Source organism: Rhinatrema bivittatum, chromosome 1 (assembly GCF_901001135.1).
Source record: "Rhinatrema bivittatum chromosome 1, aRhiBiv1.1, whole genome shotgun sequence".
NCBI classification, from domain to species: domain Eukaryota; kingdom Metazoa; phylum Chordata; class Amphibia; order Gymnophiona; family Rhinatrematidae; genus Rhinatrema; species Rhinatrema bivittatum.
In genome coordinates, this window is record NC_042615.1 from 257,146,625 (window position 1) to 257,168,081 (window position 21,457).

At 46.3% G+C, this 21,457-nt stretch overlaps 1 protein-coding gene across 1 annotated transcript in view; it reads right to left on the reverse strand.

The window, feature by feature from the left end:
* C1H20orf194 (chromosome 1 C20orf194 homolog) overlaps positions 1–21,457 on the reverse strand; it is a 794,595-nt gene that overhangs the window by 190,698 nt on the left and 582,440 nt on the right. The window contains 1 exon segment of the mRNA XM_029594038.1: positions 10,584–10,672. Coding sequence (XP_029449898.1) covers positions 10,584–10,672 — 89 coding nt within the window.

Genomic DNA, 21,457 nt, shown 5'->3' on the forward strand with positions numbered 1-21,457 from the left:
CACTGATCTGAAGTGATCGTGTGCCATATGTTGATGAAGTGGCACAACAGACCGCCGACGGGTACGGACGGTAGAGGAGGTTGGCTTATGCTCTCCAGCAAGTCAAAATCCAGCAGCTGGGCCCAGTGGAGGGGCTGGCTGGGCTTTCTGAGGCTAAGATTGTCTGGCCTCACCTTTTTGGTAAGGCCTGGAGGGGCGACCTCGAGTAGCAGGAGGATATCATCTCCATGGCTTGAAGGACAGCTGCTTAGAATCTCTTCGGAATGTCCTTTTAGAGGTGGACGGAAAATCAGAAGGCACAGACGAAAGCTGGTGTAGCGTCTCGTGGTGGTCTTTGAGCTGTGCTACAGTCTCCTGGATTTTGTCCCCGACGAGGTTAACTCCAGCACAGGGCAGAGCAGCCAACCGGTCCTGTACTTCTGGTCTTAAGTCAGAGGACTTCAGCCAGGCCCATCTTCGTGCACTAATTCCCGCTGCGGACACCCTAGAAGTAGTGTCAAAAATGTCATAGGCAGTGTGGACCTCATGCTTGCCAGCATCTAGACCTTTCTGAGCCAGGGTATTGAGTTGATCCTGAAGCTGGTTGGGTAAAGACTCAGAAAATTCTTGGATCTTTTTAAATAGGTCCCTGTTATTCTGGGTCATGTATAACTGGTAGGAAGCAATGTGAGAAATAAGCATTGAGCCATAGAAAACACGATGGCCAAATGCATCCAGGGACCTCTGTTCTTTCCCTGGAGGTATGGAAGAATGGGGCTTAGAATGTTTTGCATTTTTCTGGGCTGATTCTACAACCACAGAATGGTGATCCAGCTGTGGTTTTTGGAAACCAGGGGCGGTCTATACCAGGTAGGTGGCATCTTTCGATTCACCGGTGGTACAGATCCTGGATGCTCCCAATTCCTCTTCAACAAGTCCAGGAGGACTTCATGAACAGGTATGGAAATGATCTCCTTTGGTGCATCTACGAATTGGAGCACTTCCAGCATCTTGTGTCTGGAGTCCTCTTCCGCCTGAAGTTGGAATGGTATGGCTTCAGACATTTCCTTTATAAAATTAATAAAGAACAGGTCCTCTGGAGGAGAACGCCTTCTCTCCTCAGGGGGAGATGGCTCTGAAGGTAGATCATCAGAATCCTGGGAAGAATCATTGGTCCAAGGATCGTAAGGCTGTTGACCTGCTCCCATAGGATTTCCAGAGGAAAGTAATGGTGCTATTCCTGAAGGATCAGGTCTAGGCATCGACGGCATCGGAGGAGGAACTGATTGAGGACGATGCGGTATCGATGGTATCAGTGACATCGATGGGTGAGTCGGTGGCAAGATCCCAGATGGCCTGGGCATAGGTTCCGGCCTCGGTGCTTCCTCATCGTCCAATGACAAAGGAATCGGGGTGGAAGGCGTTGGACATACCGGTATCCTCAGTTCCACCGGTGGAAGGGCACCGATCAATGCATCCAGCCTGCCGAGTAGCGGTGCGGGCGCCGTGGGAATCAGGTCCGCGACTGGAGCTGGCATCAGTGCCAGCATCGATGGAGGCTGGAAGCCCTGCAGTGCCTTTTCGATGGCCTCTTGGATAATCCGATCCAATTCCTCGCAGAAACCTGGGGTGTGGAACCCCAGCTCCGGAGTAGGAGGCAGCACTGGCGTAGCCATAGGGTCCACCAGTGAAAGTGGAGTCGTGGCTCCCTGCACCAATGAAGGTGGGGAACGCCTTGGTGACCCAGTCGGCAGGAGGATGGGGCCTTCTCTGGACGGGATTTCTTTGTCGGTGGCTCTGTCGACGCCAATGCCGAGGGCTTGCCTGGATCAGCGGACTGAGCCTTCTGATGACTGTGTCGACACTTTTCACGATGTTCTCCTCGGTCCTTCTCCACAGCCGAAGAGGAAGAAGTCTATGCCTTCGGAGTAGTTGGTGCAGGGTGGACAGCACCAGTGTTCGCTGTTGGCGAGAGGTCGATGGCACTGGCTCAGATGATGTCGAAGGGCTCGATGGAGTCGGTGGCTTTGCCTGAAAAAGAAACTCCATCTTTTCTGAGCGGGCCTTACAGCCCTTTGGTGTCATTTGGGCACATTTGGTGCAAGTTAAGACGTCATGGTCCAACCCCAAACACAACACACAGACCCTTTGCGGGTCTGTGATGGACATTGTCCGAGGACAATCGGGGCACCGACGAAAACCCGACACCATGGCTTCGACAAAAATTTAGCCACGATGTGGTCGATGGCCAATAGGCCCCGAAGGGAAAACTTGACGGGAATCGACCGCAAATGAGGGTAAAGCCTTACCTTATGACTGCGGACTACGGAATCGATAGGGGGACTCTTATGGGGTAGAATTTCTTTGAAATTTTAGAAATAAATTCCGTGAGGAAAATTCCTGTCAGGAATCTCTAGAGAGCTCCTTAACCCCGCGTGGCTACTGCTGCGCGGAAAAAAAGAGACTGAAGGGGGACCCCTGCTGGATGCAGGGTTAGTGCCAAGCTGGGCATGCCCAGTAGGTGCCAGTCAAAGTTCTAGAAATTTTGACAAAAGTGTTCCGTGAATGGGCTCCATCCTGATGATGTCACCCATATGTGAGGACAACCATCCTGCTTGTCCTGTGAGAATGTTTTAATATGTACACAGATATGATATCCTTTTTGAAAACCAGTATAAAAAAGTGAAATAAATAAACAAATAAATACATACACATAGACTGATGTTCTAGTTTAGTAGAAAAGCATCAGGTTTGATTTAGCAAAACTGATAGGAAGCGTAAGGACTAGAGGACATAAGAACATGCCATACTGGGTCAGACCAAGGGTCCATCAAGCCCAGCATCCTGTTTCCAACAGTGGCCAAATCAGGCCATAAGAACCTAGCAAGTACCCAATAACTAAGCCTATTTCATGCTACTGTTGCTAGTAATAGCAGTGGCTATTTTCCAAGTCAACTTAATTAATAGCAGGTAATGGACTTCTCCTCCAATAACTTATCCAATTCTTTTTTAAACCCAGCTACACTAACTGCACTAACCACATCCTCTGGCAACAAATTCCAGAGTTTAATTGTGCATTGAGTGAAAAAGCAAAATTGCTTACCTTGTAATAGGTGTTATCCCAGGACAGCAGGAAATAGTCCTCACATATGGGTGACATCAGTAACGGAGCCCTAGTGCGGGAAAACGTCTGTCAAAGTTTCTAGAAACTTTTGACTGGCCCTGTGAGGCCAATGAGCATGCCCAGCATGCCATGATATTCTCTGCCACAGGTGTCTCACTTCAGTTTCGTATGTAGCAATAAGCTTTAGCAAAAAAAATTAAAATAATAAAAGGTATGTGAACCAACTCTGCGGGGTGGTGGGTGGGTTTCGTGAGGACTACATCCTGCTGTCCTGGGATAACACCTATTACAAGGTAAGCAATTTTGCTTTATCCCAGGACAAGCAGGATGCTAATCCTCACATATGGGTGATTAGCAAGCTAGAGGCTGAGTCATTTTGTAGTGAAGCAACACTGAAGTATTGTTGAAATGAGTCAGCTGAAGATCAGAGCAGGTTGGATGTAGAAGGAGTTGGGATTAAACTAGAAACAAGTTCTTTAAAACAGCTTGTCCGTAGGCTGAATCTTGTCGTCCTTCTTTGTCCAGACAGTAATGAGCTGCAAATGTGTGAAGAGAACTCCATGTTGCTGCTTTACATATGTCAAGAATAGGTACTAAACGATAGTGTGCAATTGACGTTGACATTGCTTGTACCGAGTGTGCTTTCACTCGGCCTTGCAGAGGAAGGCCTGCTCTTTCATAGCAAAATTGTATGCAATCTGCTAGCCAATTGGATAGAGTATGTTTACCCACTGCTTTACCCGGTTTGTTCGGGTCAAAGGACACAAAAAGTTGAGAGGATTTTCTGTCTGTTGAGGTGCGGTTTAAGTAAAAGGATAACGCACGCTTACAGTCTAAGGTATGTAGGGCAGTTTCTCCCAGATGGGAGTGAGGTCTTGGAAAAAACGTGGGTAAAACTATGGATTGGTTCAAGTGGAATTCCGTGACTACCTTGGGAAGGAATTTTGGATGTGTATGGAGAACCACTCTGTCATGTAGGAACTTTGTATAAGGTGGATACGTGACGAGTGCTTGTAATTCACTAACTCTTCTAGCTGATGTAATGGCTGTGAGGAAGATAGTTTTCCATGTGAGAAATTTAAGAGCACAGGAGTCCGTGGGTTTGAAAGGAGAACGCATGAGTCTTGTTAATACCAGATTCAAGTCCCATTCTGTGACTGGAGGTCGAATCGGTGGTTTGAGTTGAGCTAAACCTCTCATAAACCTGCTGACGAGAGGTTGTGTGGAAATTGGTGCATCTCCCATCTTGTTATGATAAGCAGAGATTGCACTTAAATGTACCCTTACAGATGAAGTCTGGAGACCAGAGTCTGAAAGATGGTATAAGTAGTCTAGTAGAGAAGTAGTAGTGCAAGTGAAGGGATCGATTTTGTTTTGCTTGCACCACAAGGCGAATCTCTTCCATTTAGATGCGTAGTTCTTTCGTGTGGAAGGTTTAAGTGAAGCTATAAGTACTTGAGATATATGAGCTGAAAGACTGAGTGGTTCTAAAATCAAGCTTTCAACATCCATGCTGTCAGGGATAGGGATTGGAGGTTGGGATGGCGCAAGCGACCCTGATCCTGAGTGATGAGATTGGGAGTTACTCCCAGACGTATTGGATCCCTGACTGAGAGGTCTAGAAGTGTGGGAAACCACACTTGTCGAGGCCAATATGGGGCTATGAGTATCATGGACCCCTTGTCCTGTTGTAGTTTCACAAGAGTTTTGGTTATGAGCGGTGTTGGAGGATACACGTAGAGAAGGTCTGAGTTCCAAGGGCGAGCAAAGGCATCCTTGACTGGTTGATTCTTCTGTTTATGTAGGGAACAGAATTTGTCCACTTTGTGATTCAGATGTGATGCAAAGAGGTCTATTGTCGGTTGACCCCAACATTGAAATATCCTGGTCGCTACTGAGGGATCCAGGGACCATTCGTGTGGATGGATTTGACGACTGAGTCCATCCGCTAGTACATTTTGAATGTCTGCCAGATAAGTGGCCCGAAGAACCATTGAATGTGTTAGGGCCCAGGCCCAAATCTGTGCAGCTTCTTGTCACAGGAGATACGAGCCCGTACCTCCCTGTTTGTTGATGTACCACATGGCTACGGTGTTGTCCGTCTGGATAAGAACAGTCTTGTGCGAAAGGCAGTCCTTGAACGCATGCAGCGCATAACATATAGCTCGAAGCTCCAGGAAATTGATTTGAAATGTTTCCTCGAGTTTTGTCCAAATACCCTGGGTTTGGAGAGTGTCTATGTGAGCTCTCCAACCCAAGGTGGATGCATCTGTAGTTAACGTTATTTGTGGGACTGATTGTTGGAAGGGTAGGCCCTTGCGCAAATTGTCTTTGTTCATCCACCATAGTAGGGATGAACGTAGTTGGTGAGTTACTTGAATTGGAGAATAGTGGTTGAATGACTTGGATCCATTGTGATCGTAATGTCCATTGGGTTACTCTCATGGCGAGCCTTACCATAGGAGTTACATGAACTGTGGAGGCCATGTGGCCTAGTAAGGTTAGAAGCTGATGAGCTGTTGCTTGTGTCTTTGAGTGGATCATTTTTGCTATCAAGGATAGTATTTCTGCTCGATCCTCGGGTAGAAAGGCTTTTGCAAGTGTGGTGTCCAGTTCTGCTCCTATGAATTGGAGCAGATGAGACAGTGTGAGATGGGATTTTTGATAACTGATGAGGAATCCCGTGGAGTGACGTAGAGCAATTGTCTGGTTGAGAGAAGTTATTGCTCCTTGTTGAGATTGACTCCTGATGAGCCAGTCATCTAGATATGGGAAGACATGGACACCTTGCTTGTGCAAGTGTGCTGATATTACTGCTAAACATTTTGTTAATATTCTGGGAGCAGAGGCGAGTCCGAATGGCAGTACTCTGTATTGGAAATGTTGATGACCCACCATGAAGCGCAGATACTTGCGATGAGGAGGGAATATTGGAATATGAGCGTAGGCGTCTTGGAGATCCAGAGAACAAAGCCAATCTTCTTTTTGGAGAAGTGGAAGAATGGTGCCTAGAGAGACCATCCTGAACTTTTCCTTTTTGAGAAATTTGTTGAGATTTCTGAGGTCTAGGATGGGACGTAGGCCTCCTATTTTCTTTGGAATGAGAAAGTATCGGGAGTAGAATCCTCTCCCCTGCTGAGACCGGGGCACCGGTTCTATAGCTCTGGATTTCAGAAGGGTGGATAATTCTATTTGAAGTTGAGAAATGTGAGTTTCATTGGGATGAATGTGACTCGGTGGGAAATCTGTTGGAATTGAGAGGAAATTGAGCTGATATCCTCGAGATATTATGGACAGAACCCACTGATCTGTTGTTACTGTTATTCAAGTGTTGTAAAATTTGGATAATCTGCCTCCTTCCTACAGGGAGTTCTGATCGAGGATTTTCTGAGTGGCTGAGTTCCCTGGAGATGCCTTCAAAAGCCTGTCGCAGGACCTGTTTGAGTAGCAGGCTGGGGCCTGGGTGCTCTTTGTTGACGAGGCTGAGGTCTGTGCTGAGGCCTTGATTGTCTAGGCCTGTTTGCAGGAGGGTAAAATCGTTTTTGACGATAATAAGGTTTCCTCATTTCCCTCCTTTGGGTTCGTCGAGCAGCATGGGTAGTAGAGTCATGAGGTAGGGAGGAGATCTGTCTTAAGGTCTCATTATGTTCTTTGAGTTGGGAGACTGCTTCTTGGACTTTCGTGCCAAATAAATTGTCTCCTGTGTACGGGAGGTCTACCAATTTCTCTTGGACCTCTGGCCTAAGGTCGGATGCCTTAATCCAGGCCCATCTTCTGGCACTTATCCCTGAAGCTGCAATTCTTGATGATGTCTCGAAAGAATCGTATGCAGCTCGTACCTCGTGTTTTCCAGCTTCAAAAGCCTTGCGGATGAGGTTTTGTGCTGACTCTCTTGGGGGAGAGATGGAACGAAATCCTCCATCTGCTTCCAGAGGTTTCGTTGGTATTGGGTGATATATAGCTGTTAAGCAGCTATTCTGGAATTTAGCATAGCACCCTGGAATACCTTACGACCTAGATTGTCCAGAAAACGGTTGTCCTTCCCAGGAGGATTAGAAGAATGCACTCTTGTTCTCTTTGCTTTCTTCTGTGTGGATTCAACAACCACTGAAGTATGTGGTAATTGAGATTTCTGATATCCTGGTGCAATTTGGATTAAGTATGTTGAGTCTATTCTTTTATTAATGGGAAGAACTGAACATGGATGTTCCCACATTCTGTGTTGAAGTTGAAGGAGAACGTCATGTATGGGTATTGCCATAATTTGCTTGGGAGGATCAACAAATTGCAATACCTCAAGGATCTGATGACGTAGATCCTGCTCAGACTAACTTGAAGGGGATAGTGTCAGCCATGTCTTGAACAAAGGCAGAAAAGGTAAGGTCCTCTGGTGGGGACTGTTTTCTTGGGTGTGGTGGAGAAGGGTCAGACATAAAAGTTTCAGAAGTGTCTGAATGTGAATCACTCCATGTGTCGTAATCTGGAGTGTGTAGTCGTGTTTTGCCAGGAGCACAGAAGGAGGAGCCACACCAGATGGTCCTGGAATGGGCTCTGGAGGAGAAGAGTCCTCTTCTACTGGATTTGCCGGTAAAAAATCCAGTAAATCTTGATATTTTCTATGTATTGCTGAATATAATGCTGATTCAGCCGATACTGTATCCCCAGAAGGACCTGGCATCGACAATGTTGTATGTGGCATCGATGGCATCGTGGAGTTTGGATCAGGAACCGATAGCATCGAGAAAAATCCCGTACGCGTTATCGTGGATGTCTGAATCGGATTTGAGGGTAACAACGATGCCATACTGGAAGAAATAGGAGGCATCGATGTAGATATTGATGAGAAAGCTGTTGTACGCTGCATCGATATGTCCCTCGGTATCGGAAAGGGTCCTGGTTTCAGGAAAGAATCCGTTGTCTGTACGGTGCTCGATATCGAAAATGGATCTGGCACCGGGCGGTGCTCGTCAAGTGGACGGTGGTTGGCATCAAGACAGTGCCAGTCATCGGGAGATTTCCCGGAATCTGTGTCGTTGGAACTCAGTCATCGGCACTGGTTGTGCCGGCATCGGTGACGTCTTAGACAAGTCAGATGTCACCGGCATCGGCGATGTTGCCGGCATCGGTGCAGGCACCGGTAAACTTTCTTTAATAGCTTGTAGGACTGCTTCCTTTATAAATGCGGTTAAGTCCTGCGGCATCGGAGTAGACAGCGGTGTAGGTGGAGATGATGCTGTTTGCGGTGTATCTGCCTTGGTAGGCCCATCAGGCATCGAAGTATCGGTACGGTTAGTCCACTTTTCGATCGGTTCTTCACGGATAGGAGTCGAAGGTGAGGCCGAGGCATGTCGGTGGCGATGTTTATGTTTGGGCCTTACCTCTACTGCTGACTGAATCGATGACGTCGATGGCATAGGCGAAGATTTGCCTCCCGAAGTCTCCAGTCGACGCTTTTTTAACAAAACTTTTTGAGAAGCACCTACCGGTGAGGACTTCTTGGAAGTGGATGGAGAGGGAATTAACTGCAAACTGAAGAGTTGCTGGATTTTCTCTTGGCGCAGTTTTCGTCCTTTGGGTGTCATTTCTTGGCATTTTTCACAAGATGAAATATCGTGTTGATCACCCAAACATCGAACACACTCTAAGTGCGGATCTGTAACCGACATTGTTCGATTAAAAGTCGGGCATTTTTTAAAACCCGACGCCATGGTATCATCGACGGCTGTCGGTGACTGAAAAATGAAAGTAGCGTTTATTTGAAATTTAACGCTAAGTTACTTCACCAGTTGGTGAGGTGAGACAAGTGAGATCCCGTGAGGAAGAATTTATGAAAAAATAACTATGTTATTATTGAAAAACTGAGAGTACTCTCAGGGGGCTCCGGTGTCCATGCTGCTAGCCAGCGGCGCGGAAAAATGAAGACTGAAGTGAGACACCTGTGGCAGAGAATATCATGGCATGCTGGGCATGCTCAGTGGCCTCACAAGGCCAGTCAAAAGTTTCTAGAAACTTTGACAGAAGTTTTCCCACACTAGGGCTCCGTTACTGACGTCACCCATATGTGAGGGACTAGCATCCTGCTTGTCCTGGGATAAGTCCTAACCTCTTTAGTCTTTCCTCATAGGGGAGCTTTCATTGTGAAGTTATTTTTATATGTAAACAGCATTGATCTCTTTATAGATTTGCAGTATATCAAGAACTAACAACACTAAACTAAATTATGTGCAAAAATATATACTTTATAACATGGCTTCTTAAACTATGGGGGTCACAGAACCTTTACCTGGAGACACATGTGCCTCAAAAAGCAGTGTTCTTCAGCTGCTAGCAACAGCATTAGTAGTAGAGGTCAGCATGGTGCCTGTGGCCCAGCACGCTCTCGTAGGCTCTGCAGTGGCCTTGCCCTTGCATGAGTTTCTGTGGTAACATGAAAACCTGTACGAGGTGGGATTAGAGCCACTGCAGGGTCACAGGCCCTATGCTGATTTTCATTACTAATGTTGCTGCCATTTGCCAGAGTGGAGGAGAGGGATGAGTATGCATGGATAAGTGGAGATTGTCACTGCTCTTTCCTCATTTACCACTGAACCCACCCTAAAGAAAAATGTTGCCTGGTCTGCCTATCCTCCCTTCTTACCAGCTGTCATCCACCTTTGGGTTAGGTCCAAAGAAAAATCTTGCTACTGATCCTGGCTTTGGGAGTCTGGTGAAGAGGGTGTTTGAAGGAAGGAATCAGATACAGGAAGGGTTTGAGGGTTGGATCAGCTGGAGGGATACTGAATGTGGAGGCTGAGAGAGGGGGAATGTCGAAAGATTGACTGAAGTATTTAAGAGATGCTGGGGAGTGAGAGAACTGCTGAAGGAGAAGAGAGAGGCTAGAAGGAGAGAGGAAATGGGGATGAGAATGATGTCTGAATGGCATGGGTTGACAAAGAGAAGGGATTACAGATAATCTTTTTAGGTTCATAAGAAGGGCTTGGGGTGAGAGAGGGGAATGGGTTGGGGGGTTAGGAGGTGAGGGATGTAAATAGCTAGAGAGGCAGAAGTTAAGAGAGCTTGTCCTCTGGAGAGAGTGGAGGTTAAGATGGGATCAGCTGAAGTGTAGGGAGGGTGAAAGTGGAGTGACTCAGTAGGACTTTACCTCTGCTAATTTGCTTTGGTTCTCCTCTGAGGGAGGTAAATTTTCAAGTACTAAAATAGGGTCACTGGATAAAAATTTGGGAAGCCCTGCTTTATAATAACCACAACAATGTCATAAGATCTGAAAATTACTGAGCAACCTGGTATAAGCAACCTGAAGGTCAAGTTTTTATAGATTAATGTTCTGCTAGAGAGGCAGATGGAGCTTCAAATCCTTGCCAGTAATGAAAGATGTGCAATGACTCTTCCAATTACCAAAGTATAATTATACTTCTTACAAGATAAATCCTATTTAAGATCATTTCTTATCAATTATACTATGATATAAAGCAATACTGACCTTCCATACTCCTTGTTAAATGTGACCAAAAAAGCACTGAGATCACTGGCATGACTTCCTGGAAGGCCGATTATGACTGTAATAATCACCTAAATAAGAGGAAGACATATATAAATCTACTAAAATAAGTTCACGGGTAAGATTTTTATCACAAAAAATGTGAAAAGGCTTTTTTTTTTTTACATCAAAGAACATGGTAATTATACAGGCAATATTCAATTGGTATATTCACAATTCCTAGTTTACAATGACTTTATGAAAGCTAATAAAAAGAATACTGAACATATACAGGTTGATGCAATATAGCGCACTCAGCCTAGTGCACAGCTTAACGTGCAAATGGACACGCTAGAATAACTCCCGATGCAGTAATGGAATTAGCGCGTCCAAAATGGGAGTCCAAACAAGCGAGTAGCTAATAGTGGTCATCACATACAAATTTCATGTAGATGAGGCTATTAGCTAATATACCTGATGCAGAAAAACCCCTGGTGCCCAACGCATACTCGTTAATGCAGCAAATTTAACGCCAGCCCTGGAGTTGGCGTTAAGTCATTCTGCGAGCCAAGGGCTCAAGAAAAAACAAAAAATCCTGCTGTTAGTGGCTCCTCCTACTTAGTATTGTTGCAATATACTGTGGGGATTAAATTTTATGAAAAAAGGGCTCGATAACAAAAAAAAAATAATTTGTGGGCACACAATATAAATGCTGCAGGTGAGCGTGTGACTTATCTGTTGTGGGATAAAATGGATGCTCGTATTGAGCATCCATTTTCCTAACCCGCCCACAGCCATGTCTCTAGGGTGCTGGTGCTTTTGAGCACTAAAGATGCACAATTTGTCTCCAGTGCATCCTTTTTAATGCTGCCACTATTTTACATACTGCGTCAAGCATCCAGGGGCTGTGAATGTGCGTGCGTACAGAAAACGGGCGCGCAACACGAGTTCTTGTATTACCGCGCGCTTTTATTGCATCGGCCTGATAATTAACAATAAATGTAGGTCAAAGTATTACTTTTACTAATGAGTTGAGTGCATGAACCACAAATTAAAACGTCAATGACAACCTACTCATGTATAGGAGACCTCTTGTCAAGACTTAATTTTCTGCTCTGGGATCAGTTAATGAATGGATGCAAACAAGGGGTTTAGAAAAGAAAATGGCTCCATTTTTTGCATTTAAATAGAGAAAGGTACTTTTCTGCTTTTTAAGATCTTAAAAGCTGAATACAATTAATTTAGCTTAAAACATCCAATTCGAGACTAAAGCTAGAAATCTGTTAGTCATTTTATTACATAGGTTCCAGCCTGCAGATGAAATTAAATAGTTCCAGTACAAAGTAGGCTTACCTAGTTCAGTTTCAAGTAGTTTTTTTTATGCATTCAAAATAACAACCTTCATAAAAACCTAGCCAACAGAGCATTACATAAATTATACTGACACACCCCTACATATAGTCTTTTTTACCTTTTACATGTCTAATCTTTTCCTCTTGTTCTACATATTTATATTTCCAGTTCAAAAAATTTCCAGGAAAATTATAACACTGTTTTAAGTACCAACACGGAAGTTAAAGTACTAGTATTCTACAAATAGAACCCCAATTTTGATAATGATTCTCAGGAATGAAATCATTTCTACTATTGTGCAAGATGTAAAAATGTTTCCTTAAAGGTCAATTTTAAAGGCCTTATGTGTGCCAAAGCCGAAGATATATGCACGTGTCTCAGGCCGGCACAAATATGCGTGTATCTCCCTGTACACGCACAAACCAAAAACTTAAAAAAGGGGTGGGGTGTGGTCTGGGCAGAGCTTGGGCAGGACATAGGCGTTCTGGAAAGTTACTTTGAAATGTACGCATGCCGGGGTCCCCTACCGCGTAGCTTTACTTCTGCTATGGATGGCGTGTAAGTATTAAAATTAAAAAAAAAAACTAGGTGAGTCAGCGGAGTTTTAAGAGTCAGGGTTAAAAGGGAGGCTAAATAACAGAGGGGGTTTAGGGAATCCGATCCATTAACTGGGTGAACTGGGAAAAAGGGCTATTGCGTTAGGTGCACGTATCTAATAAAATCCCCCCACTTAAGCAGTAGAGCCAACATTTGTGTGCACATGCACGCATACATAAGGAATCTGGGAGTAATAATGGACCCAGAAATCAACCCGAAGCAACACATATCTATAAAAGAGAAGGATATGCAAAACTTATGATCCTCAGAAGATTGAAACCATTACTCACAACTGCCCACTTCAGAACAGTATTATTACAAACACTTATCTTTTCCAGCACTGACTACTGCAATGCACTCTTACTAGGACTCCCAAGCACATCAATAAGACCACTCCAGATACTTCAAAATACTGCAGCCAGAATACTGACGGGAAAAAAGAGGAGTGACCATATAACTGAAACTCTAGCAGACTTACATTGGTTGCCCATCGAATACAGGATAAAATACAAAGCTTTATGTACCATACACAAACTAATATATGAAAGAAGCAGACTGGCTAAACACAACCTTACGAGTACACGTCCCACAAAGAAACCTCCGCTCAGCAAACAAAGCACTACTAACAATCCCTTCAGTGAAGTCAGCAAAACTAACCCAAGTGAGAGAAAGGGCTTTATCATTGGCTGGGCCCATACTATGGAACACGATGCCCCCTGAACTCAGATTACAGAATAATCTCAAAACTTTTAAGAAAAATTTAAAAACATGGCTCTTTAAAAAAGCCTTTACTAAAGAGTCTGGAGGGTAGAGAATGAAAGTACACGGAAACGCAGAGGAGAATGATTTTATTCAATCCTACATTTAAGAAGTAATATCTCAAAGAGATAGTAACTCAATAATATACCTGGACTAGACCTACCATGCTCAAATAATTATTTTATTTATGAAATTGTAACCGAACTTTATTGGCACCTGTTAGAATGTACAATAACCTATATTACATACCTTAGTCTATGTGCCTATTTGTAAACCGTTGCGATGGTATATAACTTAGTGACGGTATAGAAAAGTTTTTAAATAAATAAAATAAAACATATAAAATTGTGCACACATGTAAGCATGTACTGCCGATTTTATAATCATATGCGCATATATGCGTCTCTGGGTGTGAGCTGGCATAGGCGTGTACATGTACGCCTGTAAGACTGTTTGAAAGTTACCGTCCCCATTTCTTAACTTGGGCATCCCCCAACCCTGCCCCCTTGTCAACAATGATGCACTACAAGGTCCATAATGCTCTTTTATTGAGTGGATGAAACGGCCACAGCCATACAAACATGAACTTAAAACAAACATTCAGAAATACATTAAGCAAGCTTAACATTCCCGTCTCTAAAATGGCCTACGCCCCCACCAGCAAGACATTGTGCTATTATCCCCTGCTTGCTGCTGCTGTCCCAGTGAGGCGGCAGCCCTCCAACCTTCCATTCAGTGAAGGTGGTACCCACTGGCATCCCACTCTGTGAATGCTGCTGTGGCCACTGCTGCTCCGTGCAGTGTTCTGCCACCTTGCCCCTCCCCTGGTCGTTCCTTGCAGGCCAAGCTTATTTATTTATGCCAGACTTCCATTTGGTCACCCCTAGATCGGCCATCATCTCGGTCTGTGCCATGTATTGCATATAATCACCTTTTTCCAAATAATAGGCCAATGGCACCCCCGCTTCATGCGCCCCCAACAAGCTTCCCCCTGCTGGCTAATGTGCAACCACTCTCTCTCCCACCGCGTATTGTTCCTGAGCCTTACACCACCCTTCGCCTTCTCATTGGCTCCTGGCTTGGTTTCAAACCAGCCAAGGAGCCCCATTAGCCTCAAATTCCTCACCCTTCCCCCCTCAAACTGACTGCAGCACGCCTGCCCAAGTTATGAGTCCCCCTTGCCTCAATCGGCTCAGGGCTCCTTTAGTTTTCACATTTTTTACTCTTTCTTTGCAATAATCAGTTTGGTATAGTGTCAAATGAATGTCATTAAGAATGTATGAATTGGGAATGGGGAAGGGGAAGGGGAGCTAGAGAGCTTGCTACCAGATAGATGTGAGAAACAATAAAAAAAATCTATAAACACTGCAAGTAAAGTAGCTGTTTCTCCCATAAATATATCCAAAAAGATATTATGGCAAGTGGTATATTGGATGAACACTGTCACAAAAAGTACAAATGTCTAAACAGGACCCTCTATCACCACAGAAAATAACTGGTGGCAATAAAACTGAAACTGCCCCATACCAAGATCATGAAGGAGCTGTAATACCTAAAAAGTATTAATGACAGAGAACCATGGTGTTACCCCCCAATTTTTTTTTTTAATGGAGGTGTTTTCCCTTATACACAATTTTAAAAAAATATAATTGAAAGATACTGTGACACCACTACATGAAAAAGTTACAATTATTGTTGAACTAAAAATGATCTCAGATGCAAATAGAACCTGGACAAAACAAATTGATAATTTTGGTGATTCCAAAGAGAATGAAAAATGAAGATCCAGTGACATTTATGGATATAATTCTGTACAAGAAAGCAGAATTACCTGTAAGAGATGTTCCTTCTAAACAGCAGGATAAATCAGTCACTCAAGTGGGGTGACATCATCCAACAGTTAAGAACATAAGAAAATGCCTTGCTGGGTCAGACCAAGGGTCCATCAAGCCCAGCATCCTGTTTCCAACAGGCCAATCCAGGCCATAAGAACCTGGCAAGTACTCAACAACTAAGTCGATTCCGTGTTATCGTTGCTAGTAACAGCAGTGGCTATTTTCTAAGTCTACTTAATTAATAGCAGGTAAAAGAAAATTATTCCTTACCTGCTAATTTTCGTTCCTGTAGTAAGTACCATGGATCAGTCCAGACAGTGGGTTATATCCCCCGACCAGCAGATGGAGTCAGAATAGAGTTTGAGAGCGTCAGCATATAGAGTAGTGCACCCTCTGCTGGAGCTCAGTATTACGCATAGCAAAACCCAAAAGCAAAACACAACATTTTGGATCCAGATCCGTCCCCAAAAAGGAACAGAGAAAGATATAAGTAAACAAACAGTCAACGGGACCACCAACAGTCAACTTGTGAGGAGCTGTGAACAGTAACAATAATCAGAAACAAACAGAATGAAAGTTACCTGGAAGAATCCGAGCAGGACCTAATGAAACCCCTAGTGGCGGGCGTCTGGACTGATCCTTGGTACTACAGGAACGAAAATTAGCAGGTAAGGAATAATTTTCTTTTCCCTGTACGTACCTGGATCAGTCCAGACAGTGGGATGTACCCAAGCTTCCCTAAACCGGGTGGGGTCCTAAGAGACCTGCTCGGAGAACTTGATCGCCAAAAGAACCCGTGTACTGAGGCGCCAGGTGTAGTCTGTAATGTCTGGAAAAAGTGTGCAACGACTTCCACGTCGCCGCACGGCAGATTTCCTGGGAGGAAACGGAGCGAGATTCCGCCCAGGACGCCGCTTGGGATCGCGTGGAATGAGCTGACACGCTGCGAGGCGGCACCCGCCCCGCCGCAATGTAAGCCGATGCGATGGCTTCCTTTATCCAGCGCGCAATAGTCGTCTTGGATGCCTGAGAACCTCTCCTCGGTCCTGACCAGAGGACAAACAAATGATCGGATACCCGGAAGTCATTGGTAACCTCCAGGTAACGGAGCAGCACACGCTTGACGTCCAGGAGCCGGAGAGACCGGGGTTCCTCTGGAGCGAACGCTGGAAGCTCCACCGTTTGATTGACGTGGAAGGCCGAGACCACCTTTGGTAGGAAGGATGGCACCGTACGAAGGGAAACCCCGGAGTCGGAGAAACACAGATAAGGGCCCCGGCAGGACAAGGCTTGGAGCTCTGAGATCCGGCGAGCAGAAGAGATGGCTACCAGGAAAACCATCTTGAGGGTCAGGTCCTTGAGGGAGGACCCCCTCAGGGGTTCAAAAGGAGGGCCCGACAGCATTCGCAGCACCAAGTTGAGGCTCCAAGAAGGGAAAGGATCCCTGACCGGTGGCCGTAGGTGTTTGGCACCCTTCAGAAAACGTGCGATATCCGGCTGAAGGGGTAGAGAGCAGTCCTTCTGTACCAAGACATTCAAGGCCGCCACCTGAACCCGGAGCGAATTATAGGCGAGACCCTTATCCAGACCATCCTGTAGGAAATGAAGGATCAGTGGGACAGTCGCCTCCATGGTTTGGACCCCGCGGTCGGAGCACCAGGCTTCGAAGACCTTCCAAACTCGAATGTAAGCGACGGAGGTCGAAGGCTTGCAGGAACGAAGCATCGTTGAGATCACTGTCTCCGGGTAGCCTCTGTGGCGGAGACGGCGCCGTTCAAAAGCCAGGCCGCAAGACATGAGAGTTCTGCCTGCTCGAAAAATACCGGCCCCTGACGCAGAAGATGAGGAAGATGGGACAGGCGAAGTGGGCCGTCCACCGTCATCTGAAGTAGATCTGCGAACCATGGCCGACGGGGCCATTCCGGGGCGACGAGAATTACAGTCCCTCGATGATGTTCCAACCTGCGGAGAACCTTGCCGACCAGAGGCCAAGGAGGAAACACATAGAGCAGTTGATCCGACGGCCACGGAAGGGGGAGGGCATCCACCCCCTCCGCGCCGCGCTCTCTTCTGCGGCTGAAGAAGCGTGGAGCCTTGGCGTTGAGAAAGGTCGCCATTAGATCGAGGCGTGGAGTCCCCCAACGACGGACGATGAGATGCATTGCCTCGGAGAGAGCCCACTCGCCGGGGTCTAGCTGTTGACGACTCAGGAAGTCCACCTGAACGTTGTCCACCCCGGCGATGTGAGAGGCCGCTATCCGGACGAGATTGCTCTCCGCCCACTCCATCAGGGGAGTTGACTCGAGGGAGACATGCTTGCTTCTTGTCCCCCCTTGACGATTGATGTAGGCCACGGTGGTGGCATTGTCCGAGAGGATCCTCACCTCTCTGTGTCGCACCAGGGGAAGAAAACGCTGGAGCGCGAAACGCACGGCTCTCTTTTCCAGGCGATTGATCGGCCACTTTGCCTCCTCTGGCGTCCAAGTCCCCTGCGTGGCGCTTCTTTCGCAGACGGCGCCCCATCCCGCGAGGCTGGCATCGGTGGTCACCACCACCCAATTGGGAACCTCGAGCAAGACTCCCCGAGCCAGATGCGAGGGGACAAGCCACCAGTCCAGGCTTTTCCTGGCTAATGGTGGAAGCGGCAGGATCACCTGAGACTCCTGGGAGACTGGTTTCCAACAGGATAGCAGGGACGCCTGCAGTGGACGCAGGTGTGCAAACGCCCAGGGTACCATGTCGATGGTGGAGGCCATTACTCCCAGGAGCTGCAGATAATTCCAGGCAGTTGGATCTTCCAAAGCCGAAAACCAAGACACGTGCTCCCTCAGGGCTTGCGCCTTGTCCTGGCGCAGGAACACCATACCCCGCCGGGTATCGAAGCTCGCTCCTAAGAAATCCAGGTGTTGCGAGGGCACAAGGGAACTCTTTGGAAGGTTCACCACCCAGCCCAGAGAGCGTAGGAATTGTACTACTCTGGCCACTGAGGTCTGACCATGTGAGAAGGACTTCGCTCGAATCAGCCAGTCGTCTAGGTACGGATGTACTAGGATACCCTCCTTGCGGAGGGCCGCCGCCACCACTACCATGATCTTTGTGAAGGTCCGAGGTGCGGTCGCCAAACCGAAGGGAAGCGCCTTGAACTGAAAGTGTTGACCGAGAATCTTGAAGCGAAGATACCGCCGGTGAGCCGGCAGGATGGGAATGTGCAAGTATGCTTCCGAGAGATCCTCCGGGGGTTCCCGGGAGTCGTCTCTCACCGGCGAAGCCGCCCCGTGGTACCCCGGGGTGGCACGGGAGAGGGACCTGGCAGGGATCCAGGCATAACGGGCGAGGCGGTGAGACCAACAGCAAGTTTAGGAACCTTGGGGGGAGGGGCTCCCAGGGGATTCGGCGCCTGCGCTCCCATACCCTGCAAATAAGCCATGTGCATTGCCAGAATAAAATCAGGTGAGAAAAACGGGGAGCTGGGAGCAAAGCCTGTTGAGAGCCAGTGCAACCAATCCTGTCTGCATCTGGGAGCGAGTCCGTCTCACGCTGTCCCCCTAAAATGGCCGCCGTTCCCGCCAAAGGCGGCGTCGTGGCTGGCCCGCGCCGCCCGGGCTGAGGAGGAGGCAGGTCCGAAATCGCACCGGAGGACTGCAGGGTTCCTTCCCCGTCGGGGAAGCACCGCTCACAAAGCCCCTCCCTCAGAAATTGATTCCCCGGTTCGCCGCAGGCCTCACACCTCGAGGACCGCGGCATGTCAGCACCGGGAAAAAAAAGCCTCGGGGGGGCCAAAAACGAGCTAGTGCCGCGGGGGGGGGCCTGGAATGGCCCTAACAACCCGCCGAAGGGGTCCAGGAACTGCGGGGGAAAACCCCCGTTTCAGTTGAGCACACACCCGCGGGCGGAGCTTGCGAACCGCGGGACCCACAAACGATGCGTGGAGCGGCCGGAACCACCGGCATCCATGGGGCACCACCAAAAAGAAGCAAACCTGTGGAGAAAGAAACTCAAAAAACTTCCACTTACCCCAACGGAAGAGGAAAGGAGTACAGAATAGAGAAGGCAGAGCCACAGACACACGCCTCCTCAAAAATTGAAAAGTCTTTTTTTTTTTTTTTTTAATTTTAAGGATCCAAAATGAAGAGAAACATAAGACAGGGAAATACTGCGGAGAAAAAGAAAGAAATAACCAAAAACGAAGAAACCCTGTCAATCTGGGGGAGCTAGTGGATCCCCCCACTCACATCTGCTGGAGTCAGAAGAATACTGAGCTCCAGCAGAGGGTGCACTACTCTATATGCTGACACTCTCAAACTCTGTTCTGACTCCATCTGCTGGTCGGGGGATATAACCCACTGTCTGGACTGATCCAGGTACGTACAGGGAATGGACTTCTCCTCTAACAACTTATCCAGTCCTTTTTTAAACACAGCTATACTAACTGCACTAACCACATCCTCTGGCAACAAATTCCAGAGTTTAATTGTGCGTTGAAAAGTTTTCCGTACAGGGCTCCATCCTGTGATGTCACCCATTTGTGAGGACTACCATCCGGCTTGTCCTGTGAGAAAGAACTTTCTACGATTAGTTTTAAATGTGCCACATGCTAACTTCATGGAGTGCCCCCTAGTCTTTCTATTATCTGAAAGAGTAAATAACAGATTCACATCTACCCGTTCTAGATCTCTCATGATTTTAAACACCTCTATCATATCCCCCATAAGCCGTGTCTTCTCCAAGCTGAAAAGTCCTAACCTCTTTAGTCTTTCCTCATAGGGGAGCTGTTCCATTCCCCTTATTTTGGTCGCCCTTCTCTATACCTTCTCCATCGCAATTATATCTTTTTTTGAGATGCGGCGACCAAAACTGTACACAGTATTCAAGGTGCGGTCTCATCATGGAGCGATACAGAGGCATTATGACATTTTCCGTTTTATTCACCATTCCCTTTCTAATAATTCCCAATATTCTGTTTGCTTTTTTGACTGCCGCAGCACACCGAACCGATGATTTCAATGTGTTATCCACTATGACGCCTAGATCTATTTCTTGGGAGGTAGCACCTAATATGGAACCTAACATTGTGTAACTATAGCATGGGTTATTTTTCCCTATATGCATCACCTTGCACTTATCCATATTAAATTTCATCTGCCATTTCGATGCCCAATTTTCCAGTCTCACAAGGTCTTCCTGCAATTTATTACAATCTGCTTGTGATTTAACTACTCTGAATAATTTTGTATCATCTGCAAATTTGATTACCTCACTCGTCATATTTCTTTCCAGATCATTTATAAATATATTGAAAAGTAAGGGTCCCAAACAAGATCCCTGAGGCACTCCACTGCCCACTTCCTTCCACTGAGAAAATTGTCCATTTAATCCTACTCTCTATTTCCTGTCTTTTAGCCAGTTTGTAATCCACGAAAGGACATCGCCACCTATCCCATAACTTTTTACTTTTCCTAGAAGCCTCTCATGAGGAACTTTGTCAAATGCCTTCTGAAAATCCAAGAACACTACATCTACCGGTTCACCTTTATCCACATGTTTATTAACTCCTTCAAAAAACGTGAAGCAGATTTGTGAGGCAAGACTTGTCTTGGGTAAAGCCATGCTGACTTTGTTCCATTAAACCATGTCTTTCTATATGTTTCTGTGATTTTGATGTTTACAACACTTTCCACTATTTTTCCTGGCACTGAAGTCAGGCTAACCGGTCTGAAGTTTCCCAGATCGCCCCTGGAGCCAAAAAGCTCTGTCAGAGCTCAGAACAAATCAGAATTTTTTTCTGAGCATGTGCAGATAATTTCATGCAGTTACCCCCTACACACGCCTCCTCGGTTCAAATAGGATGCAAAACTTCAACTCTTAAGAGGAAGGAGGGAAATATTTTGTGATTAATTTATCCTGTCTACAGAGAACACCTGTCATATTTGAGCAACTCTACTTTCTCCATGGACAAACATAATAATAGCCATACAAGCTGAGGGCTGCTGATTTGGCTGTTATTTCTGGTGCCAGAATTAGAACACTAAAATGATGAAGAATTAATATAACAAATTTGGAACTGCCTGTCCAAATGAGCAGCCTGGTGATAAGCAGTCTCTAGGTATTAGTGAGTGGTGAAGATATGGATGGAAAACTATGTAGCAACCTTGTACATATCCTTTACAGAAGCAGGTTGAAGATGTGCATATGAGGCTGCTGTTGTCCAAACTTGATGGGCTTTTAACTTACTTTGGAGCTGTAAGTAGGCAATCTAAGTACTTGTGACTTGAATTGACCACTGTTGGAAGCAGGATGCTGGGCTTGATGAACCTTTGGCCTGATCCCATATAG